We start from the raw sequence: 21,082 nt of genomic DNA, 5'->3' as shown, positions 1-21,082 counted from the left end.
CCTCTCCCCTCCCGTAACATCCCTCACCCATCACCCCACTCCCGTAACCCCTTCTCCCAAAACCCACCACCACCCCACCTCAGAGCCACCACCCCAAAAATCATAACTCAAAAAATCATAACTGAAAAATCAGAATAATCAAAACTCTAGCAACAATAATCAACAAATTCAGCAATAACAATAATCAAAACTTAGCAAAATTCAGCAATAATCAAAACTCAGCAACAATTCACAAAAAATTCAGAAATTCTACAACAAAAAGAACAGTGACAGAAGAAGAAGAAGAAAAGAAGAACAGTGGCAGATCACAGGCAGCTTGGTCGCCGTCCCTAGAGGTCGTCGCGTCAGGCGCAGGAGTGGCCACCGTCGCTGCAGAGAAGCCGTACTGCCACCGTCACATCCTTGCCGTCAGCTTCGCCGGATCTGGCCGTCGAACCCGTCCTTGCCGCCGCCGTTGGAGTCGCGAGCAGGAGCGGGAGAAGAAGATGCGAACCAAGGCCGAGGCGGAGGGGTGGCCACCGTCGCTGCAGAGAAGCCGCACTGCCACCGTCGCATCCTTGCCGCCAGCTTCGCCGGATCTGGCCGTCGAACCCGTCCAGGTTTTCCAGCAATAGATTCTAACTGCTTTTGTTCATCAACATCATCTAGAATCAAAAGAACTTTCTTTCCACGAAGTCTTTGTTGTATTTGTGAGGTTCCTTCTTTAACACCTGGTATCTGGACTCCCTCCTTCCCTAGTATCTTACAAAGAAGGTTATTTTGAAGATGTACCAACCCATATTTACTTGAATTTTCCCTCACATTTTCAAGAAAGCACACACTTTCAAAGTTGTCAGCTATCAAGTTATAGACAGCAATTGCAAGTGTCGTTTTTCCTATGCCACCAATTCCATGTATCCCTACCATGTGAACTCGATCACTAGAATCTATTTCCAGAAGTGAAATTATATTTGACACTTGAGACTCTAGTCCAACAGGGTAATCAGCAACGGGCAAAGGTACACGACTAATCTTTCTTGAAATGACTTCCACGATATTTGAAATAAACTTGTATTCATATGCAACTCTGTCCAACAAGGGTAGTTAGTATGTGTATGTTCATCATATTAATACGTACATACTTTCTGAATTGAAGTTGTAATGTCAGATAAATGTAAAATAATTGAAGAGACAAATATAAGAAGGTAAGGTACCCGTGTTTGAAATGATCTCCTGAGAAATTAGCTACTTGCTGCAGAGCCTGTTTCCATTTGTCCACCTTGTTGTTCATGTCATATTTGTATCTCTTCTCATGCTTAGCTATTGCCTCTCCAAAACTGTTATTTAGATGGCGAACATCAGAAGGATCAACCTCATAGAAAACTGGAAAAACTAACCGATTATTTCCCTTGATGCAGTGAAGGATGTGGACAAGCTCGTCTAAGCAAAAAGAAGAAGAAGCATAGTTAGGAGAGAGGACAATGATGGCAATCCTGGACTCTTCAATTGTGGTGAGAAGTGAGGGTGTGATTTCGTCTCCTCTTTGAAGCTCCTCGTCATCAAAGAAGGTATGGACTCCTTTATCAGAAAGAGCTTTGTAGAGGTTGCCAGTGAAACCATAGCGAGTATCTTTGCCTCTGAAACTGAGGAACACATCATATTTACAGAAAGAATGGGTGGAAGAGGAGGAGAAGGGAGATTGCAGGGCCATGAAAAAAAGAAGGATAGAGTGGTTGTATGTATGTCTGAGTGTTGAGTTACTTGAGTCTCACGAAACAAAAGAAAGTAGTATTTATAGAAAGTGAGTGAGAATTGATTATGGATATGTTGTAAGTCTCTCTCTTAAAGTCAGCCAACAAAACAAGAAATCAGAAACCGCCTTCTTATTTCCTATGGACTGTGTGAGGCCAATTGTGCTATAATTAATCACCGCCCTCGCTAATCAAGTTGCTCTCCACTAACATCTACTTAAAAATAATTAACTGAATCTATTTTTTTAATTTTCTAACATTAGATGAAACAATGGACAAGCTTTTATAATTATGCTAAAAATTTCTCGTTCAAAATGAGAGTGCAACTTGTCTAAATGCTTAGGCGAGAAGCAACATGATTTTATATTTGATCTGATGCAGTGAAATGTGTCTGTCTTATAATAAGACTGGCCAGGAAAATCTGCACACCAAATAGTACAAACTACAAAGTAGATAAAGCCTAAAGGACAAGTTGATCCACTAAAATAACAAGCCAAGTTATTGATAAGATTTAAAACCCAAAGTAATAAACTAAAGGAGTCTTACTTTTTATAATAAGATTGAGTCAGTATCATATGAATTAATTAGAATAAGGCAGTTCACACTATTCTTCTTACTCAGGAATTTGGAGGAATGAGAGGAAAAATAAAATAGAAAGCCGAGAATAATGAATTCACATTGACTATGGACTTTGTCAAACAGAGTTATCAACCCTCCACAAGCTAACTAAATGTGGTTAACTTGTGCTGAGGTTTATCTATTTTAAAATAAGAAATCTGAAATATCAGCACAACTACAAGCCAAGATTCGTTGTTTCAACTCCTGAAAACGATCAAAACAGAGATTCAAATTGACAGTGGGTAACGGGGTTATCTATTTGGCTTGCAATTGCATTATGTTACAAATTCAGAATCATTCAATATATAAATGTATAATACAAAAGAGTTGTCAAAGTAGCAAGTAACATATTGAATGGTCAACTCTATTTCATATTGAATCAAACAAGCAGCAGCAAGGGAAGCATCACACTTATCTTAATAACAATAATTACACTATCACATACACAAGTGGTCACAACCATATAGCTGTGCGGATGCTGATATTGAATCCTCCCTACCCTCCTTCCTAATTGACAGTTATTTATCCAAAAAAAAGAGTGTGTGTTAGGAACAGCAATGTCCACAAACCAATGGATGTTTCAAGGAGTAAGGGCTGCTTCTTATGGTTGGGCAATACTATTGAGATCATCATCATCATTATGATTAGTTGTGTCATTTTGTAAGGATCAGTGAATCGGATATCTTGAATTATACTGCTACTGATCTTTTGCTTCAATAGATGGATTCCAATCTCTTTTGCAATTGGCTCAGTGGGGACCTCATCATAGGTATAGTAATCATGTGCTTCATATGAAATCTCTGCATGATTCCATTTGTTTTCAAAACGTAGTATTACATTATAAGCAATTGTCTCTGACAGATGAAAAATAAATAATTGATCCACTGGGGTCTCCCGCCATCGACAGGAAACTTGGTTGCTGTTGACAGTCACGATGGGTAGTACTTCAACTGGGGAAGGGAGGCCATCTCTGAGTAGAATTGCAAAGAAAAGAGCATTGTCAGGGAATTCAGTGCCATGAAACCAGAATGAAATAGAAGCTCCGCTGCAGCGCTTCTCAAACCATCTTGGAATCCTTCCACCTGGCATTGCAAAGATTGTCCATCTACCCTCATGTAATTCCTGTCAAGGACTAGTTTAGCATACATTATTAATATGATATGAATCATGATCTCATATACATTGTTAACTAATTAAAAAGTAACAAAACCTGATTGAGTAAAACTCTTGTGGCTCTAGAACTCAAGGATTTGCAGTTTACTGCTGAGAAGTTTGTCAAGCAAGGTGGAATCCCTCGAATCTCCTGAAGATGGTTGCAATCATTGACGTTGAGCAAGTATAAAAAGCAAAATTCTTTCATGCATTCAGGAAGGACTGTGAAATTATTGCCTGTTAGGATTAATTGTCTCACATTTGGAAGCCATGCAACAGCTAGTGGAAAAAAATCATCGGACAGATTGGTGTTGCTGAGACAAAGAGCTTTCATCATATGTTGCGAGGGGAGGGAGTGAGTGAGTATTCCTTGAAGCCCCTCCTCCTCATCCTCCTCCGGCTTTTCCAATGATACCCTCCTCTTGCCTCCTCCCTCAATACAACATGAAGATAGTTGTGGCATCATAAAAATGATGCTTGGTATCTTACACGTTTCATTCCAAATAATTTCCAGACTTTGCAATCCAGAAAGATTATGAAATGAGCATGGCAAATCTTTTATGCCAGTGCCTTTCAAATCAAGCCATCCTACATTTGCTATCTCTTCTAAAATTTCTGGAAAATTGACCAGGCTTGAGCAACCACATAGACTGAAATATTTCAGTAAGGGCAATTTGATAGCCGCTGGGAAAGTCCTGAGCTTCTCGCAATATTCAGCATTCAATCTTTTAAGTTTAGATAGAAACCCAACTGAACTGTGAACTTTAACTAAGTTTTTGCATCCTCGGAACGAAAATTCTTCTAAAGTTTGAAGACTAGACACATCAGCTATTTCTTTCAAAGAATCATTGTAATCAAAATTCAAAACTTTCAAACTCCCCAACTTCTGAAAAAAATTAAAACAAAGGAAAAAGTCAAACAAATAAACTTCATTCAAGTTACCATAACACAAAATAAAAAAAAAAAGAATTTAGTACACACTACCTTGGATAAGCTATCCAACTTGTGTGCCAAATAGAGATTATTCGATAACTTGAGTATGGAGAGTTTCTTTGGTTGAAAATCATTTGGTAGCCACTCTGAAGGATATCTCCACCATTCCAATACCCTTAAACTGTTCGGAAGATATTTGGGACATTCAGAAAAACAACCATTTTTTATGATAAGCGTTTTGAGATTTTTCATCTCTTTAAAAGCTGTTCCGTCCCATTTTACTTCAATATCTTTATTTTCCTCTCTTTCAAATGAATCTTCATCTCCTTCCCTTTCCAATAACGGAAATTCCAAATATATGATTTCAATGGTGCTAGTACCCTTTCAACACAAAATTAAAAACATGAATTAATTAAGGTACAAGTGCGTAAAAAAGGACTTTCAACAAAGTCATTAGAGAAATTTATTACTTACTAGATTATCTTGTAAAACTTTAACTATTTCTTCGTAGAACCATAGCCTACTACGCTTTCCAGGCATTTCTGGTGATTCTTCTAGTGCAATTTCTTTGCCCATGTTCTCTATCAAATCATGCATTGTCACAGTGAGATCATACAAATTGATCTTTATGAGAGATTTTTCAAAAAGCACTCCAATATGATATTTCATACAACTCCCATAATGAGCTTGAAGTAGATCTGTAATTTCCTTTAATTCATATCCTTTGAAACAACAGGCAATATCAAGAAAAACGCTCTGCTCTTCTTTTCCCAAAGCATCAAAACTTACTCGAAGTATCTCATGTATTTTATCGTCAAGATGTCTATCAAATTTATTCAATGCAGATTCCCATTCGTCTACTTTTTTCCCACACAAGTGACTACCTATTACTTCCAAAGCCAATGGAAGACCAGAAGCATAAGTTATTGTACGGGTCAAAACATCCCCATAATTGGAGCTGCTATCATAACCATTTTTAAATGCATGTTTAACAAGCAATTGAGAAGACTCTGCCTCATCTAAACCCTTTACCTCATATGTGTTTTCAACACCATGATATTTTAGCAAATGTGTGTCCCGTGTTGTAATAATAACTCTGCTTCCAGGACCAAACCAGTCAGGTTTTCCAGCAATAGCCTGTAGTTGTTTGTGATCATCAACATCATCTAAAATCAAAAGGACTTGCTTTTGACATAGCCTTCGTTGGATTCGAGAAGTTCCTTGTTGAACACTGACTATCTTAATTTCCTCCTTTCCTAATATCTCAGAGAGAAGGATATTTTGAAGATGAGCCAAGCCATGTCTCTTTGAGTTTTCTCTCACATCTTCAAGAAAGCACGTACTGTCAAAATGGTCAGCAATCAAATTATGAACAGCACAAGCAAGTGCTGTTTTTCCTATTCCACCAACTCCATGAATCCCTACCATGTGAACTTGATCACTAGAATTCATTCTCAAAAGTGAAATTACTTTTGACACTCGAGAATCTAGTGAATCTAGTCCAACAGGAAAACGAGCAACAAACAAAGGTACACGTCTAATCTTTCTTGAAATTTCTTCCACAATATTTCTGATAAACTTATGTTCATATCCATCCCTGCCAAATACACACAGATTCTTATTGCTTGTAATATTTTGATAAATGAAAAACAATTACAGACCAGAAAGAAGTATATGAAGTGAAGTTACCCGTGTTTGAAATGATATCCTGACAAATTAGCTACTTGATGCAGAGCCTGCTTCCATTTGTGCACCTTGTTCAAGTCACTCTTGAATTTCTCTTCATGCTTGGCCATTGCTTCTCCGAAACTATTTCTTTGATGGCACACATCCGAAGGATCAACCTCATAGAAAACCGGTAAAACCAGCCGATGATTTCCCTTGATGCAGTGAAGGATGTGGACAAGCTCGTCTAAGCAAAAAGAAGAAGAAGCATAGTTAGGAGAGAGAACAATGATGGCAATCCTGGACTCTTCAATTGCCTTGAGAAGTGAGGGTGTGATTTGGTCTCCTCTTTGAAGCTCCTCATCATCAATGAAGGTGTGGACTCCTTTATCAAAAAGAGCTTTGTAGAGGTTGCCAGTGAAACCATAGCGAGTATCTTCGCCTCTGAAACTAATAAACACATCATATTCCCATGCATAGCCGAAGGAAGAAGTAGAAGAATGGGTGGAAAAGGAGGAGAAGGAAGATTGCAGAGGCATGATAAGAAAGAAGGATAGAAAGTTGTATGAATGTTGGGAGTGTTGAGTCTCAGAAAACTAAAAGAAAGTAATAAAAAAAAATATATACAAGAATGAGTAATTAAAGGAAGAGATGCAATGCTGAATAATTAAGTTTCTCAAAGTCAGTCAACGTAGAAATAAAACAGAAACTGCATTATCATGTCATATACTCCGTGTGGGGTCTATTGTTCTGTAAGATTTTTCACTTTGGAATTTGATATTCAAAGGGTGTTTCACTTTGATTACTTTTAATTAAGACAAAACTTTGTCCTTGGTTATGCTACTAATGAGCATTGCAAGACTGAATGAGGGTGTTGTTGAACTGCACTTACTTTTGATCCCTACTAAATTTTTAGGAATCATTTTTTGTAAAGACAACTATGAAGAGTAAGTTTCTCCAAGAATGGGGACCCTCCATTATAATTTATTAAGAACTCAACGTCCAATCAAGGACTTTCTGGGCTATAATGCCATTATGCAATACCCACCAAAGATAAGGCAATTAATTACCCTCCTCTGCCTTATGAAAATGAAAACTCACATGCCAAAGGCCCTCTTCATTGCAAAAATATCCATAGATACACACAATTTATTTTTTTGAAAGAAAGAGCTCAACACACAAAGTGGAGCAAGAGCAGTGACAAGAGTACACAAGAAAATAAAAGCGTAAATATTCCTCTGTCATCTCCGGCATTGTCATCAACAACAAAAGAGATCAGCACCTAACCACTCAGAGAAGCTTTGGAATGATAAAGTTATAATCTCCTGAGCTCCTTTCCCTTTTTTCTCAAAAATCCTTCGATTTCATTCCAACCAAATGTTCCACAAGATCGCACAAAAGCACACCATCCATCTCTTGCGTTCCTCCTTTCTATTTGATACCTCAGTCCAACTCTAAATGTGCTCCTTGATTGTACCCGGACAAGTCCATTGCAACCCGACATAAGATAACCAAGCACACCACACCTGCCATGTAAAACTACAACCAAGAAATAAGTGGTAGTCATTTTCATCACCTCTGTTACATAATACACATAGAGTATCTTGTTGGCTAATAACCCCTAGTCGACATAGTCTCGCCTTTGTATTGACCCTGCCGATCAATCCAAACCAAACAAATAACTCAACTCTAGGAGGGACAAGCCCTTTCCAAATCGACTTAGTAAAGCTGTAACTTGATATATCCTCTGGAGCCATTTCCACCTGCAACACCTGCACAAATGAGTTAGTAGAAAAAATGCCTTGTTTATCATATTTCCACACCACTCTATCCTCTCTCCCAAATACAAGTTTGACCAATTTCAAAGTATTGTGAAGTTGGTTCAGTAACTCCAACTCCCATTGAAAAAGTTCTCTCCTCCATTGGAAGTTCCACACCCAAACTAACCCATCCCAAAACTCACAATCCCAAAAACAGCAATACTTCCTCGAAAACTGATACCGAGTTTTTTGTATAGAGCTATAAATGTTTATACATAGCAAATAGGTTGAAACTTTGGTGTTCTGGAATATGTTCTATGAAGCTCTTTCTTTTGGTTGGAATAGATTCATAGCCCCTCGGCCGCATGTCTCCCCTTTTTGCTTTAACTTCTTTGAATCTGCATAATACTTGTATATGCTTATTGAAAATTAGCAGCAAGTACTGCTTGTTATGACGCTGTCATTATTAACTTAATTTAATTAATACAACTTATAAATCAATATTTATGCAAGTTATACCTTTCAGGATTATTATTTGACTATCAAGTTTGTCTATATTGCTTTAATTGTTATTATGCAGGTACAACGAAGCTATGCATCAATTGTGAAGGGCATGTCTTAAGTGCAAATATGCAAGAAAACTGCAATAAGGTTCCATTCAATTAAGGTGATGCTTCTTTTAGAGCCCTAAGGCTTTTACATTGGAAGAAAGCTTGAATACTATCCACATGAAGTAGGGCTTAATTGTTTCATTCTTTGCTCCTAAACTCACACCACCCTAATTCTTTCCTAACCACATACCCAAACCACACACTACAATGCTTAACATTGTATAAAACATCACACACAACATCATTTTTATGTTCCTCCTAGCAAAAACAGTGCCTCCCCTGAATTGTGGCACTGCCCAGTTCCCTTTTGAATGTGACGTGTCTCCACTATGCCCAAGAGGATTCTGCGAAGCTGGTTGGCTAGTTGCAGAACCTGGTTGTAGCCTGGAGAGAAGAGAAGAAGGATGTCACGAGATAAATTTAGGGGTTAAGGTTCTATTTATTGAATTAAGCTGGGACTAATTGGAGTCAAAAACTCATGTCATATACACTGGCACTTCGTTAAGAAAAGATTACTGTCAAGCATTGCTAATGACGCTGTAACTTAGCAATGAAGCAACCGATTCTGTTTTGGCAATAAAACTGATTTTAACAGGATCATTTACACTCATCACATGCATTCATTCAACACATGCTTGTAAATAACTATATAAGCTGATTAAGCTGGTCGTAACAGTTTAGATCAATCACTTTAGTTCAAAGAAAATAAAATTCATATTTCTCAAGTTTTCTATTGAACACCGCTTTTCTCTCCTCTGTTCTTCCCTAAGACAAGACCGAGAGTAATTTTACCTTAGACGAACGTCAATGCTGCCAATACCATGGAGAGCTTCATCGTCATTCTTTATGCAAGGATTGGTGAATCGAATATCTTTCATGATGCTACTACTCTCTTGCTTCAATATATGCATTCCACACTCCTCCATTAGGTCATAAATTTTAAATGAAACATTCGCATGATTCCATTTATTTTCAAAGCATATTCCATCCAAATGATACGTTTTTTTTGTCATGGACAGATCAAAAATAAATAGTTCCTGAAAAGTTTGGGTTCTCCCATCTCCACGGGAAACTTGCTTGCCATTGATGCTCACCATGGTTGTTATACGAGTTCCACTGCTGCGCCTATTCCGCTTTAGAATTGCAAAGCAAAGTGCATTCGAAGGGAACTCGCCACGAAACCAGAATGAAATAGAATCTCCCTTTCTCTTCTCTTCAAACCATGCTGGAATCATTGTTCCTGGCAATGCGAACTCGGTTCTTCCATTCTCGTGCAGTTCCTGTGAGTCATTAATATTTCGTAGGTAGTAGTTAGCATACACTATAACAGTATTATTAATCTAATAATTTAAAAAAAAAATAAAAAGAAACCTGATTGAGTAACACGCTTGTGACCTCAGTCAAGTTGCTGCAGCCTACTGCCGAGAATTGTTTCAAATTTGGTGGAATTCCTGCAATCTTAACTAGCTTCGTGCAAAAATCAACTTTGAGGGAGCTTAGAAAGCGAAAATCTTGGATGCATTCGGGAAGGATTGTGAACCTGTTGCTACTCAGGTCTAATGTTTTCACATTGCGAAACCATGCAAGTGCCAGTGGAAAAAAGTTATCTGACAGCATACACTTATCGAGAGTAAGATTAGTCACATTTGAAGAGCTGAGTGTTCCTTCAACTCCCTCTTCCAACTTGTTGCGTGATACCCAAGTCTTATTGCCTTCTCCCCCAATATATAATGTAAACAGTTTTGGCATATTCACGATCACACTTGGTATCCTATGAAAGGTATGGCCACTCAGATTCAAACAGGACAACTCACAAAGGTTTTGAAATGACGATGGCAAATCTTTTATGTTAGTGCCACACAAACGAAGCATTTCTACCTTTTCCATGAGAGATGATTTTTAAATTATTATTTAGTGACATATATAAAAAAATAGACATTTAATTATATTGATAATGAAAGAATTATTCAATTTTTTAAAATATAAAACTTAGAAGAATAAAATTCTAAGTTATATGTTATTATTTAAATTACTATATAAGTATTTTAATTTATTAGTTAAATAACTAGAAGATTAATTATATTTTATAATAATAAAATATAATTATAAAATTATTATCATCTTATATATATTTTGCCCCACTAATAAAATTTTCTGCATCCGTCACTGATTGCAGATCTTATATCTCCGTCGCCATCAGAGGCCAGAACCGAGAGATGCGTTCGAGAGAGGGGACGAGCGCGAGAGACGAGACGAGAAAGGACAGCCGCCGCGCCTTGTCTCCGTCACTGCTGAGCTTCAACTGCCGCCTTGCCAAGTCGCCGTCGCCATTGTTGAGAGAGAAGAGAGAGCTCGAAGAGAGAGAAACAGAACGTGCGAGAGGAGCCATCGTGAATAGAGGGCTGTTTCGTCACCGGTCGCCGTTCGGGTGAACCTAGGTTGCTAATGGAGCTGTTGGTGCCGCTGGAGCTGAACCGTTCCTGACAATAACCCAAACTATCGCAGCTCCACCTTGTCGTTGCCCTAATCCAAATTCTGCGCTCATTCATTCCATTCTACGTCAATCCTCCAATTTTGACACTCCCGATTCGGTATCTTCGGTCCCTTGGGAAGTTGTGAGTAGGCTTTACATTTATAATTGTTTGACTGTGCATCTATAATTATTTTGACATATATCTATTATGATCTTTGAATTATACTCACTATATTTGTCTAGAACGGTTTTAAATTGATTAGAATAATTGATTTATTAAAATTAAATAATTCATTTTTTATGAAGTTTATACTTTCGGAACTATACATGAGACCATATATATTTTTGATGAAGTCTTGCATTATTTTAAATTGTTTGATTTTATTTGAATATCTATTTTTGAGACCATATATATTTTTGATAAAGTTTTGCATTATTCTAAAATGTTTGAGTTTACTTGAATATCTGCTTTTGAAGCATTGAAGTATTTGTTGGTATTCACTTAGTTTAAAGATTGTGAAATATATTTGAAATGTGTTTTGATTAAAAAAAAAAAGTATGATTGGAAAGGATTTTGATGAGAAAGTATAATATGATTTGATTTGATTCGATACCTTATATATTGGAAAGATCAAAGATTTGTTGTATTTGAAATTATATGTTTTGAATTGGTTTGGGAGGCTCGTATTAGAAAACCGTAGTTAACGGCGGTTATGACGTTAACTCAGATGCATCTAACTCAGACCCCAGCTAGCAGGGGTGTTGCTAGCCTAACGTGTAGGCCACACGTTAGATCTGTTATTCTGTTAGGACACACGAGAGGAAAGGGCTACCCATTGAGGTGAAGTCGCCCAAGTGTGGACTTTTGATTTGATTTCTGTATGAGAACTCCCTTATTGATTCACTTATTATTATCAATTATTATTTTCTAATTAAAATTATTTTAATATGATGTTTATATGGTCTCATGTCGATTATAGATGTATTGTCTAGTTACTGAGTTGCAAAACTCACCCCGTTTTTTTTTCTAAAAACATTTTTCAGGAACAATTACTTGTCTATGTGAGACTCTCTATTCAAGATGTAACGATCTCCAATGAGTACTTATTCGTTGACGAGTTCTTAGATGTATATATGCTCCATATAACACAGGCAGGGTCCAACCATTCTTAATTATTTTAATTTTTGTTAAAAATGTATAACTATTTATTTTAGAACTTGTAAAATATTTGTAACTTTTTTATTCAATTTATATTTGAGTATATAAGGCTTGCTATAGGATTATTTTCCTGAGCGCCGGTCATGGCTCATTTTGGGCTGTGACAATATAATATCATAAGGTGATAAAGCAAATTTAAAGACATAAAACTAAAATCATTGAAATAATAACTTACTTGTTTTTCTTGTAAAACTTGAACTATATCTTCATGATACCATAACCTGCTACGGTTTCCTGGCATATTTGGTGATTCTTGTCGAACAATTTCTTTGCCCATATCCTCTATCAAATCATGAAATGTCACTTGATCCCCAAACTTAATCTTTATGAGTGATTTATCAACCAACCGTTGAATATGATAGCTCATGTTATATCCATAATGGGCATGAAGTATATCTCCAATTTCTTTCAAGTTGTGTCCTTTAAAGCAACAAGTGATATCAAGAAAAATATTCTTCTCATATTCCTCCAAAGCATTATAACTTATTTTAAGTATTTGTTGGATCTCCCTGTTAGGAATTTTTTCATACTGATGTAATGCAGATTCCCAATGTTCTACTTCTTTTCCAAACAAATTGGAACCTATTATTTCCAAAGCCAACGGATGTCCAGAGGCATAAGTTATTGCACAATTTAAAACATTTGCATAATAACTTGAGTTGACTTCATCATTTTTGAAAGCTTTTTTAACAAGCAATTCAAGAGAATGTTTCTTACTTAAAGCAGCTACCTCAAATGTCTTTTCAACATTATGGAGTTTTAGCAAATGTGTATCTCGTGTTGTAATAATCACCCTGCTACCACCACCAAACCAATTAGGTTTTCCAGCAATAGATTCTAACTGCTTTTGTTCATCAACATCATCTAGAATCAAAAGAACTTTCTTTCCACGAAGTCTTTGTTGTATTTGTGAGGTTCCTTCTTTAACACCTTGTATCTGGACTCCCTCCTTCCCTAGTATCTTACAAAGAAGGTTATTTTGAAGATGTACCAACCCATATTTACTTGAATTTTCCCTCACATCTTCAAGAAAGCACACACTTTCAAAGTTGTCAGCTATCAAGTTATAGACAGCAATTGCAAGTGTCGTTTTTCCTATGCCACCAATTCCATGTATCCCTACCATGTGAACTCGATCACTAGAATCCATTTCCAGAAGTGAAATTATATTTGACACTCGAGACTTTAGTCCAACAGGGTAATCAGCAACGGGCAAAGGTACACGATTAATCTTTCTTGAAATTTCTTCCACGATATTTGCAATAAACTTGTGTTCATATCCATCCCTGCCAAATACACACAGATTCTTATTACAATGCAAAATTGTAATATTTTTTATAAATGAAAAACAATTACAGATGAGAAAGAAATATATGAAGTGAAGTTACCCGTGTTTGAAATGATATCCTGACAAATTAGCAACTTGATGCAGAGCCTGCTTCCATTTGTGCACCTTGTTCAAGTCACTCTTGAATTTCTCTTCATGCTTGGCCATTGCTTCTCCGAAACTATTTCTCTGATGGCGCACATCAGAAGGATCAGCCTCATAGAAAACCGGTAAAACCAGGCGATCATTTCCCTTGATGCAGTGAAGGATGTGGACAAGCTCGTCTAAGCAAAAAGAAGAAGAAGCATAGTTAGGAGAGAGGATAATGATGGCAATCCTGGACTCTTCAATTGCCTTGAGAAGTGAGGGTGTGATTTCGTGTCCTCTTTGAAGTTCCTCATCATCAATGAAGGTGTGGACTCCTTTATCAAAAAGAGCTTTGTAGAGGTTGCCAGTGAAACCATAGCGAGTATCTTCGCCTCTGAAACTGATGAACACATGGTATTTCCATGGATATCTGATGGAAGAAGAAGAAGAAGAATGGGTGGAAAAGGAGGAGAAGGAAGATTGCAGAGGCATGATAAGAAAGAAGGATAGAAAGTTGTATGAATGTTGGGAGTTTTGAGTCTCAGAAAACCAAAAGAAAGTAATAAAAATATAAAGTAATATCTTCACTCTATTATACTGTTGGGCTTCCCTTTACTCTGCATAAAAATGGGAATAAATAACTTTGTAAGATCAGCCACATGTTTTGTTCTTTGGTCAAAATTCAAGGAATGGTGCATGCCTCTACCTTGAAATTTGCATAACTGTTATATTGTTCTGTCATTGGATTCATCTATTATTGTTCTTTTCTTGGGGACTCAGGAGGCCAAGACTACATCACAGTAGACAACAATCCTTATTTTTCTTGTTCTTTTGTACACTGAATCCTCATTGATGCGTCTTGTTTATTCTCTGTTACACTTCTTCCATTTCAGTTGAAAAAGAATCTCTCTCTCAACATTATATCACTGAAGAAATTGCACCATTTGCATTAAGTGCTAAATTGAAAGGCAATCTCAACTTTATAGTGCACAACTTTCACATCTTGACTCCAATGAGCAAAGGCAAAATAAAAAATGTAAGGGGACCTGCTTACAATATAATAATCGAAATCCTCATATCTTAAAGTCCACGCTTTTAAGGAGATTCCATTCCATTCGACTCACAAAATTGTTACATAATATGTATATACAGCATCATCCTAACAGTAGCCGTGAGATTGCACTGAGGATTCAGGAAAGCGTGGGATTGAGAAAACCATACACCTTGTTCGTATTCCTAGTTAGTAGTTAGTACCCATTTCGTTACATATTAAGAGCCCTTCAAAGTAATATATTATATAAATGTAAAACTGATTCTCAAAGTATTATTGATCAAAATGAATGGGACAACTAAAATGAGTAATTTACCTTGGACACATGCCAGTGATGCCCCATCGTTAATCATCATTAAGACAAATTTTGCGTGTTAGAAACATCAATGTCCACTAATCATATGAATTTACCAAATGAGGCTGCTATATTGACAATTTTGCAGTTCTTATTTTCAAAAAACTCCTTCTGTTATGGATTGCACTCATCAACCAAATGAAGAGATGCAAAACTAGCAAGGGAAGTGCCACACTTAATAATAATAATATAATAAATTAATAACAATTACACCTTGACATACACAGGTGGGGACAGCCATATAGCTGTGTGCATGCTGATATTGAATCCTCCCTACCCTCCTTCCTAACTGACAGTTATTTAACCCAAAAAAAGAGTGTGTGTTAGAAACAGCAACGTCCACAAACCAATGCATGTTTGGAGGAGCAAGGGGTGGTTCTTATGGTTGGGGAATGCTATTGAGAGCATGATCATCATTATAATTAGTTGTGTCATTTTGTATGGATCAGTGAATCGAATATCTTCCATTATACTACTACTCTCTTCCTTCCATACGTGCATTCCAATCTCTTTTCCAATTGACTCACTCGGCACCTTTCCCTCAAAACCCTTATAATATGCTTCATATGAAAGCTTCACATGATTCCATCCTCTTTTAAAATGTGGTGCTTCATAATAATAATCATCTCTCTTCAGATTAAAAATAAATAATTGACCCATAAGGCCATACCGTCCAAATTGAACTTGGTTGCCATTGATGGTCACAGTGGGTTTTACTTGAAGTGGTGGGGAAAGGATGTCATGTTTGAGTAGAATTGCAACGCAAAGAGATTTGTAAGGGAATATGGTGCCACGAAACCAGAAAGAAATAGAAGCTCCCCTGCTGCGCCACTCAAACCACCTTGGAATGCTTCCACCTGGCATCACAAACTGGGTGTTTCTACCCTGGTGCAGTTGCTGTCATTTATTCATAATGCAGAAGAAGTAGTTAGCATACATTATTAATTTAATATGAATTATGATGTCATCTGCATTCTTAATTATTAAAATGTAACGAAACCTGATTGAGTAACACGCTTGTGCTCCTCGGACTCAATGATTTGCAGTTTACTGCTGAGAAGTCTGTCAAGCATGGGGGAATCCCTCTAATCTCCCGAAGATGCTCGCAATCATCCACATTGAGAACCACTAGAAAGCGAAATTGTTGGATGCATTCAGGAAGGATTGTGAAATTATTGCCTCCTAGAACTAAAGATATCACATTGGGAAACCATGCAACAGCTAGTGGAAAAAAGTCATCTGACAAATTGCAGTTTGTGAGAAAAAGAGATTGCATATGTGAAGAGGGGAGGGAGTGAGTGAGTATTCCATGAAACCCCTCTTCCTGCTCTCCTGATACCCTCCCCTTATTTCCTCCTAACTCAATCTTACAGATAAACAAGCTTGGCATCATGCCAATGACACTTGGTATTCTATACATTTCATTCTCCTCCAAATACAAAAGCCACAATCCAGAAAGGTTACAAAATGAACATGGCAAATCTTTTATCCCAGTGCCAAACAAATCAAGCTCTTCTAGATTTTTCATCTCTTCTTGAATTTCTGGAAATTTCTCAAGGCTTGAGCATCCAGATAGACCGAGTGTTTTCAGTGAGGGCAAATTAATAACAGGTGGAAAACTTCTGAGTTGGGGACAATTTTCAGCATTCAATATTTTAAGTTTAGGTAAAAAACCAACTGAACTGTGAACTGAGACTAAATTACTACATCCTTCAAAAGAAAATTCTTCTAAAGTTTCAAGATTAGACACATCAGGTATCTCTTTCAAAGAATTGCTGTAATCAAAATTCAAAACTTTTAAGCTGATCAACATCTGGAGAAAAAAACAAACAAACAAATAAAATTAATGAACAAACTAAAATAAAACCAAATAAACCTGATCACGTTAATTTGCAAACATACAAAATCCTAAAAATGAATTTAGTACGCTTACCTTGGATAAGCTATCCAACTTGGGTAACATGTAGAGATAATCAGGCAACTTGAGTATAGAAAGCTTTTCTGGATTAAAATTAGAGGGAAAATATCTCGATGGATACCTCCTCCATTCCAATACTCTTAAACTATTTGGAAGGTATTTGGGCCCTCTGGAAAAACGACCATTTTTTATGATAAGTGTTTTGAGATTTTTCATCTCTTTAAAAGCTGTTCCATCCCATTTTACTTCTACATCATCATTTTTCTCTTTTTTTGACGGATCTTCACCTCCTTCCTTTCTAAATAAAGGAAATTCCAAATGTATGATTTCAATGGCACTAGTTCCCTTTCATCACACAAAAATAAGAACATGATTTAATTAAAATACATGTGTTAAAAAAAGTATTTAATAAACTTAAGTAACAAAAAAAAAACTATTACTTACTTGATTATCTTCTAAAACTTTAACGATATCCTTGTAGAACCATAATCTACTACGCTTTCCAGGCACTTTTGACGATTGTTCTCGACATATATCTTTGCCCATGTCCTCTATTAAATCATGTAATGTTATTCTGAATTTATCAATCTTTATGAGAGATTTTTCAACCAACATTCCAATATGATATTTCATACAACTCCCATAATGAGCTTGAAGTATATATGCAAGTTCCTCTAATTCATACCCTTTAAAACAACAGGCAATATCAAGAAAAACACTCTGTTCTTCTTTTCCCAAAGCATCAAAACTAACCTGAAGTATCTCATGTATTTTATCATCAAGATGTCTTTCAAATTTATTCAATGCAGATTCCCATTCTTCTACTTTTTTTCCACACAAGTGACTACCTATTACTTCCAAAGCCAATGGAAGACGGGAAGCATAAGTTACTGCACGGGTTAAAACATTCTTATACCTTGGGTTGACAATATCTGTTTTAAAAGCTTTCCATTGAAGCAACTCTAAGGACCCTTCCTTATTTAAACCTTGTACCTCATATGTTCTTTCAATGTCATGAAGTGTCAGCAAATGTTTGTCCCGTGTTGTAATAATGATTCTGCTTCCAGGATGAAACCAATCAGGTTTTCCCGCAATAGCTGTCAACTGTTCATGCTCATCAACATCATCCAGAACCAAAAGAACTTTTATTTGGCTGAGTCTGCGTTGTATCTGTGAAATTCCTTCATTAACACCTATTATCTGGACTCCCTCCTTCCCTAATATCTTACCAAGAAGATTATTTTGAAGATGCACCAACCCATGTTTTTGTGAATTTTCTCTCACATTTTCAAGAAAACACACAGCTTCAAAATTGTCAGCAATCAAGTTATAAAGAGCAAGAGCAAGTGTTGTTTTCCCTATGCCACCAATTCCATGAATCCCTACCATGTGAACTCTATCAGTAGAATCCATTTCCAAAAGGGAAATTACTTTTGACACTGGAAACTCAAGTCCAACAGGGTAGTCAGCCACTGGCAAAGGCACACGCCCAATCTTTCTTGAAACATCTTCCACGATTTTTTTAATAAACTCATGTTCATATCCATGCCTGCCCAACAAAGATACACATAGATACTTTTACAATTCAAAATTGTAATAATGAGAAACAATTACAGAAAGAAGTATACGAAGTGAAGTTACCCATGTTTGAAATGATAGCCAGACAAATTGGCTACTTCTATCAGAGCCTTCTTCCATGTGTCCACCTTGTTGTTCATGTGATCCTTGTATCTGTTCTCATGCTTAGCCATTGCCTCTCCAAAACTGTTATTTAGATGGCGCACATCAGAAGGATTCACCTCATAGAAAACAGGCAAAACCAAGCGATTGTTTCTCTTGATGCAGTGAAGGATATGGACCAATTCCTCTAAGCAAAAAGAAGAAGCAGCATAGTTAGGAGAGAGCACAATGATGGCAATCCTGGACTCTTGAATTGCCTTGATAAGTGCAGGTGTGATTTCCTCTCCGCTTTGAAGCTTGCCATCATCAAAGAAGGTGTGGATTCCTTTGCCATTGAGAGCATTGTAGAGGTTGCCAGTGAAACCGTAGCGAGTATCTTGGCCTCTGAAACTGATGAACACATCGTATTTCCATTCATATCTGATGGAAGAAGAGGAAAAGGGATGGGCATAGTAGGAGGAGGAGAGGGATTGGAGAGCCATGGGATGGAAGCAAGAAGGATATATGAAAACCAGAGAAACAAAGTAGTAAATATATATAAAGAGAGAGAGAGAGAGAGAGAGAGAGAGAGACAATAATAGTGGGTGTAAGTCTAAGTAAGTCAACTTAGCAACCACGCAGAAACTGCATTCATTCATTATTGATTCCTTTGGAACACCTCTGACCCACGCGTCAAAAGAATCCTAGGCTATGCTACGGTGTAATTCTTATTAACTCTTTCTTTAGAAAACACTGACTTATTATTAGTTTTTGCCTCGAAATTTCAAGGAAGTGAAACCTTGTTTCCCATCGGCCATCATGATTTCTTGTTGCATATTGCATACAAATTCCACGCGGTATCATTATTCATCCCCCATGCAGTAACTTGTCCGTAGATTAAAACTTTAGCAGTCAAAAAAGGTGGAAAAAAGGTTACATCTTTTATAAAAACAGCACTTTGATGTATGAATGAGTAGACAAATGTTGGAATTTAGAACATAAATGTTATAGTTTGTAAGCTTTCATTAATTAACACTATCCAATATAAGATGTGAATTGAATTTGCCTGTTTTATTCTTGTGATAATGTGTGATAATCCCAAATTTCTTTAATTAATCACACTTATACAGACTAATTGAGTTGATGTCATAAGGTGTGTATGAAATCCCAAATTTCTATAATAATTATATATAATATTAACTCATTTAAAATTATGCATAAATATATTTTGTTCTTTCCTCAAAATTTCATGGAAGAATATCTATTTCTACCTTGCATAATTAATTGCTTAGTCTATTATGATTCTCATCTTGTGGACTCAAGCCACCAAAAACAAAAAACAAGAACAATAATGATAAAAAGTGTTATTATCACTTTCTTATAGTCTAATTTTCCTTTTTCTTTTTTTCTTTTCTGTGTAATGAGTCACTAAACTTGTTACAGAACTTCATGCAATAAGACTTTCATGTTTTGAACATAACAAAGGTAATATTAGGATACCTAATCAATTATAACATCCTTTATGTTTACTCTTTTATTAGGAGAATCCATCATAAACACAAATTATATTCCTTCAATCTCAAACAAATATCCAACTGTTAATCTTACTTTAACTAAAATAAATATTTGTTTAAAAAACTAGACAATATTAAATTTTTCATTAATGACCTATTGACCTTACTAAATGAAATAATCAGTATAAAAAGAGTTACTCAAAGTCTCTAAATAATTGTGAGCACCCATATTTAAAAATTAGAACAAAATTAAAGTCACAATCTAATTCTCATTTTCTTTAATACTAACCTAGCCTTTGTCTCGAAATTTCAAGGCTAACGTTGCATAACTATCGCTGTCTTATTTATTATTACTAAGAGTAAGATACAACTGCTACATGAGAAAGAAAGAGAACAAATAAAATAATATAATTTTATATTTGATTTAATTCAACGTAATATATGTGTTTGTGTTCTTAGAATTTGTTGGCATAAAATCTTTCAAGAGTAATCACATGTGAACTTTAACCTCCTTTGTATGTGATGCTTTTTAACTACAAAGTGGAGTAAAAAATGTGATGTCAATGTCCTGAATTGATGTCTATTTTTAGAAAAATAAGTTATTCTCTTAAACCATGCCGGAATGAAAAAAATAGAGTTTACTGTGTTTTCTTTTTACATTGTATACAAATTTCAAGGAAGGAGGGAAGAAAACTGTTACGGACCATCAAAGTCCAGCCCAAATTAGTCGCCGGGTCGAGTCACCACCTCTGACCCAAGCCCAAACTAACCCTTACAAAGGAAACCAGCAGGCCGGTCCCCACACCCGACCCGGACCACACCCGGTCTCTCCATCTGTGTAACTCAGCACACCCTGGCAAACCGGTCGGGTCGGCTTCCCTTGGGAAGCACGCACCTAGGGGTGGCAAACGGGCCTAAACCTGCCGGGCCGATCTGCGTAACCTGCCAAAAAAGGCGGGTCGGGCTGGAAAATTGGGACCGCCAAATAGCAAAAGCCCGCTTGAATCACG

At 36.6% G+C, this 21,082-nt stretch overlaps 3 protein-coding genes across 3 annotated transcripts in view; all 3 read right to left on the bottom strand.

The window, feature by feature from the left end:
* LOC107644584 overlaps positions 1 to 6,990 on the bottom strand; it is a 45,807-nt gene extending 38,817 nt beyond the window's left edge. Inside the window, exons 1-6 of the mRNA XM_016348473.2 lie at positions 6,123 to 6,990; positions 4,908 to 6,030; positions 4,485 to 4,814; positions 3,559 to 4,386; positions 2,872 to 3,470; positions 1,194 to 1,739 (exon numbers count right to left, since the gene is read on the bottom strand). Coding sequence (XP_016203959.2) covers positions 1,194 to 1,739; positions 2,872 to 3,470; positions 3,559 to 4,386; positions 4,485 to 4,814; positions 4,908 to 6,030; positions 6,123 to 6,637 — 3,941 coding nt within the window. The 5' untranslated portion in view covers positions 6,638 to 6,990. The remainder of the gene's footprint in view (positions 1 to 1,193; positions 1,740 to 2,871; positions 3,471 to 3,558; positions 4,387 to 4,484; positions 4,815 to 4,907; positions 6,031 to 6,122) is intronic.
* On the bottom strand, positions 8,477 to 14,361 carry LOC110272157 (TMV resistance protein N-like). The gene is made up of 5 exons (XM_021124032.1): positions 13,550 to 14,361; positions 12,253 to 13,447; positions 9,841 to 10,347; positions 9,262 to 9,749; positions 8,477 to 8,853 (listed from the first exon to the last, which is right to left on the bottom strand). Exons 1-5 carry the CDS (start codon positions 14,065 to 14,067, stop codon positions 8,637 to 8,639), a joined length of 2,925 nt encoding a protein of 974 aa, XP_020979691.1. The 5' UTR covers positions 14,068 to 14,361; the 3' UTR covers positions 8,477 to 8,636.
* Positions 15,016 to 19,103, bottom strand: LOC107644583 (TMV resistance protein N). Its single transcript, XM_016348472.2, has 5 exons — positions 18,541 to 19,103; positions 17,344 to 18,448; positions 16,915 to 17,244; positions 15,982 to 16,794; positions 15,016 to 15,878 (listed from the first exon to the last, which is right to left on the bottom strand). Exons 1-5 carry the CDS (start codon positions 19,059 to 19,061, stop codon positions 15,282 to 15,284), a joined length of 3,366 nt encoding a protein of 1,121 aa, XP_016203958.1. The 5' UTR covers positions 19,062 to 19,103; the 3' UTR covers positions 15,016 to 15,281.

The sequence above is a fragment of the Arachis ipaensis genome, chromosome B05 (genome assembly GCF_000816755.2).
Source record: "Arachis ipaensis cultivar K30076 chromosome B05, Araip1.1, whole genome shotgun sequence".
Lineage (NCBI taxonomy): Eukaryota > Viridiplantae > Streptophyta > Magnoliopsida > Fabales > Fabaceae > Arachis > Arachis ipaensis.
Note: the sequence above shows the minus strand (reverse complement) of the source record. Positions and strands in the feature narration are given on the sequence as shown.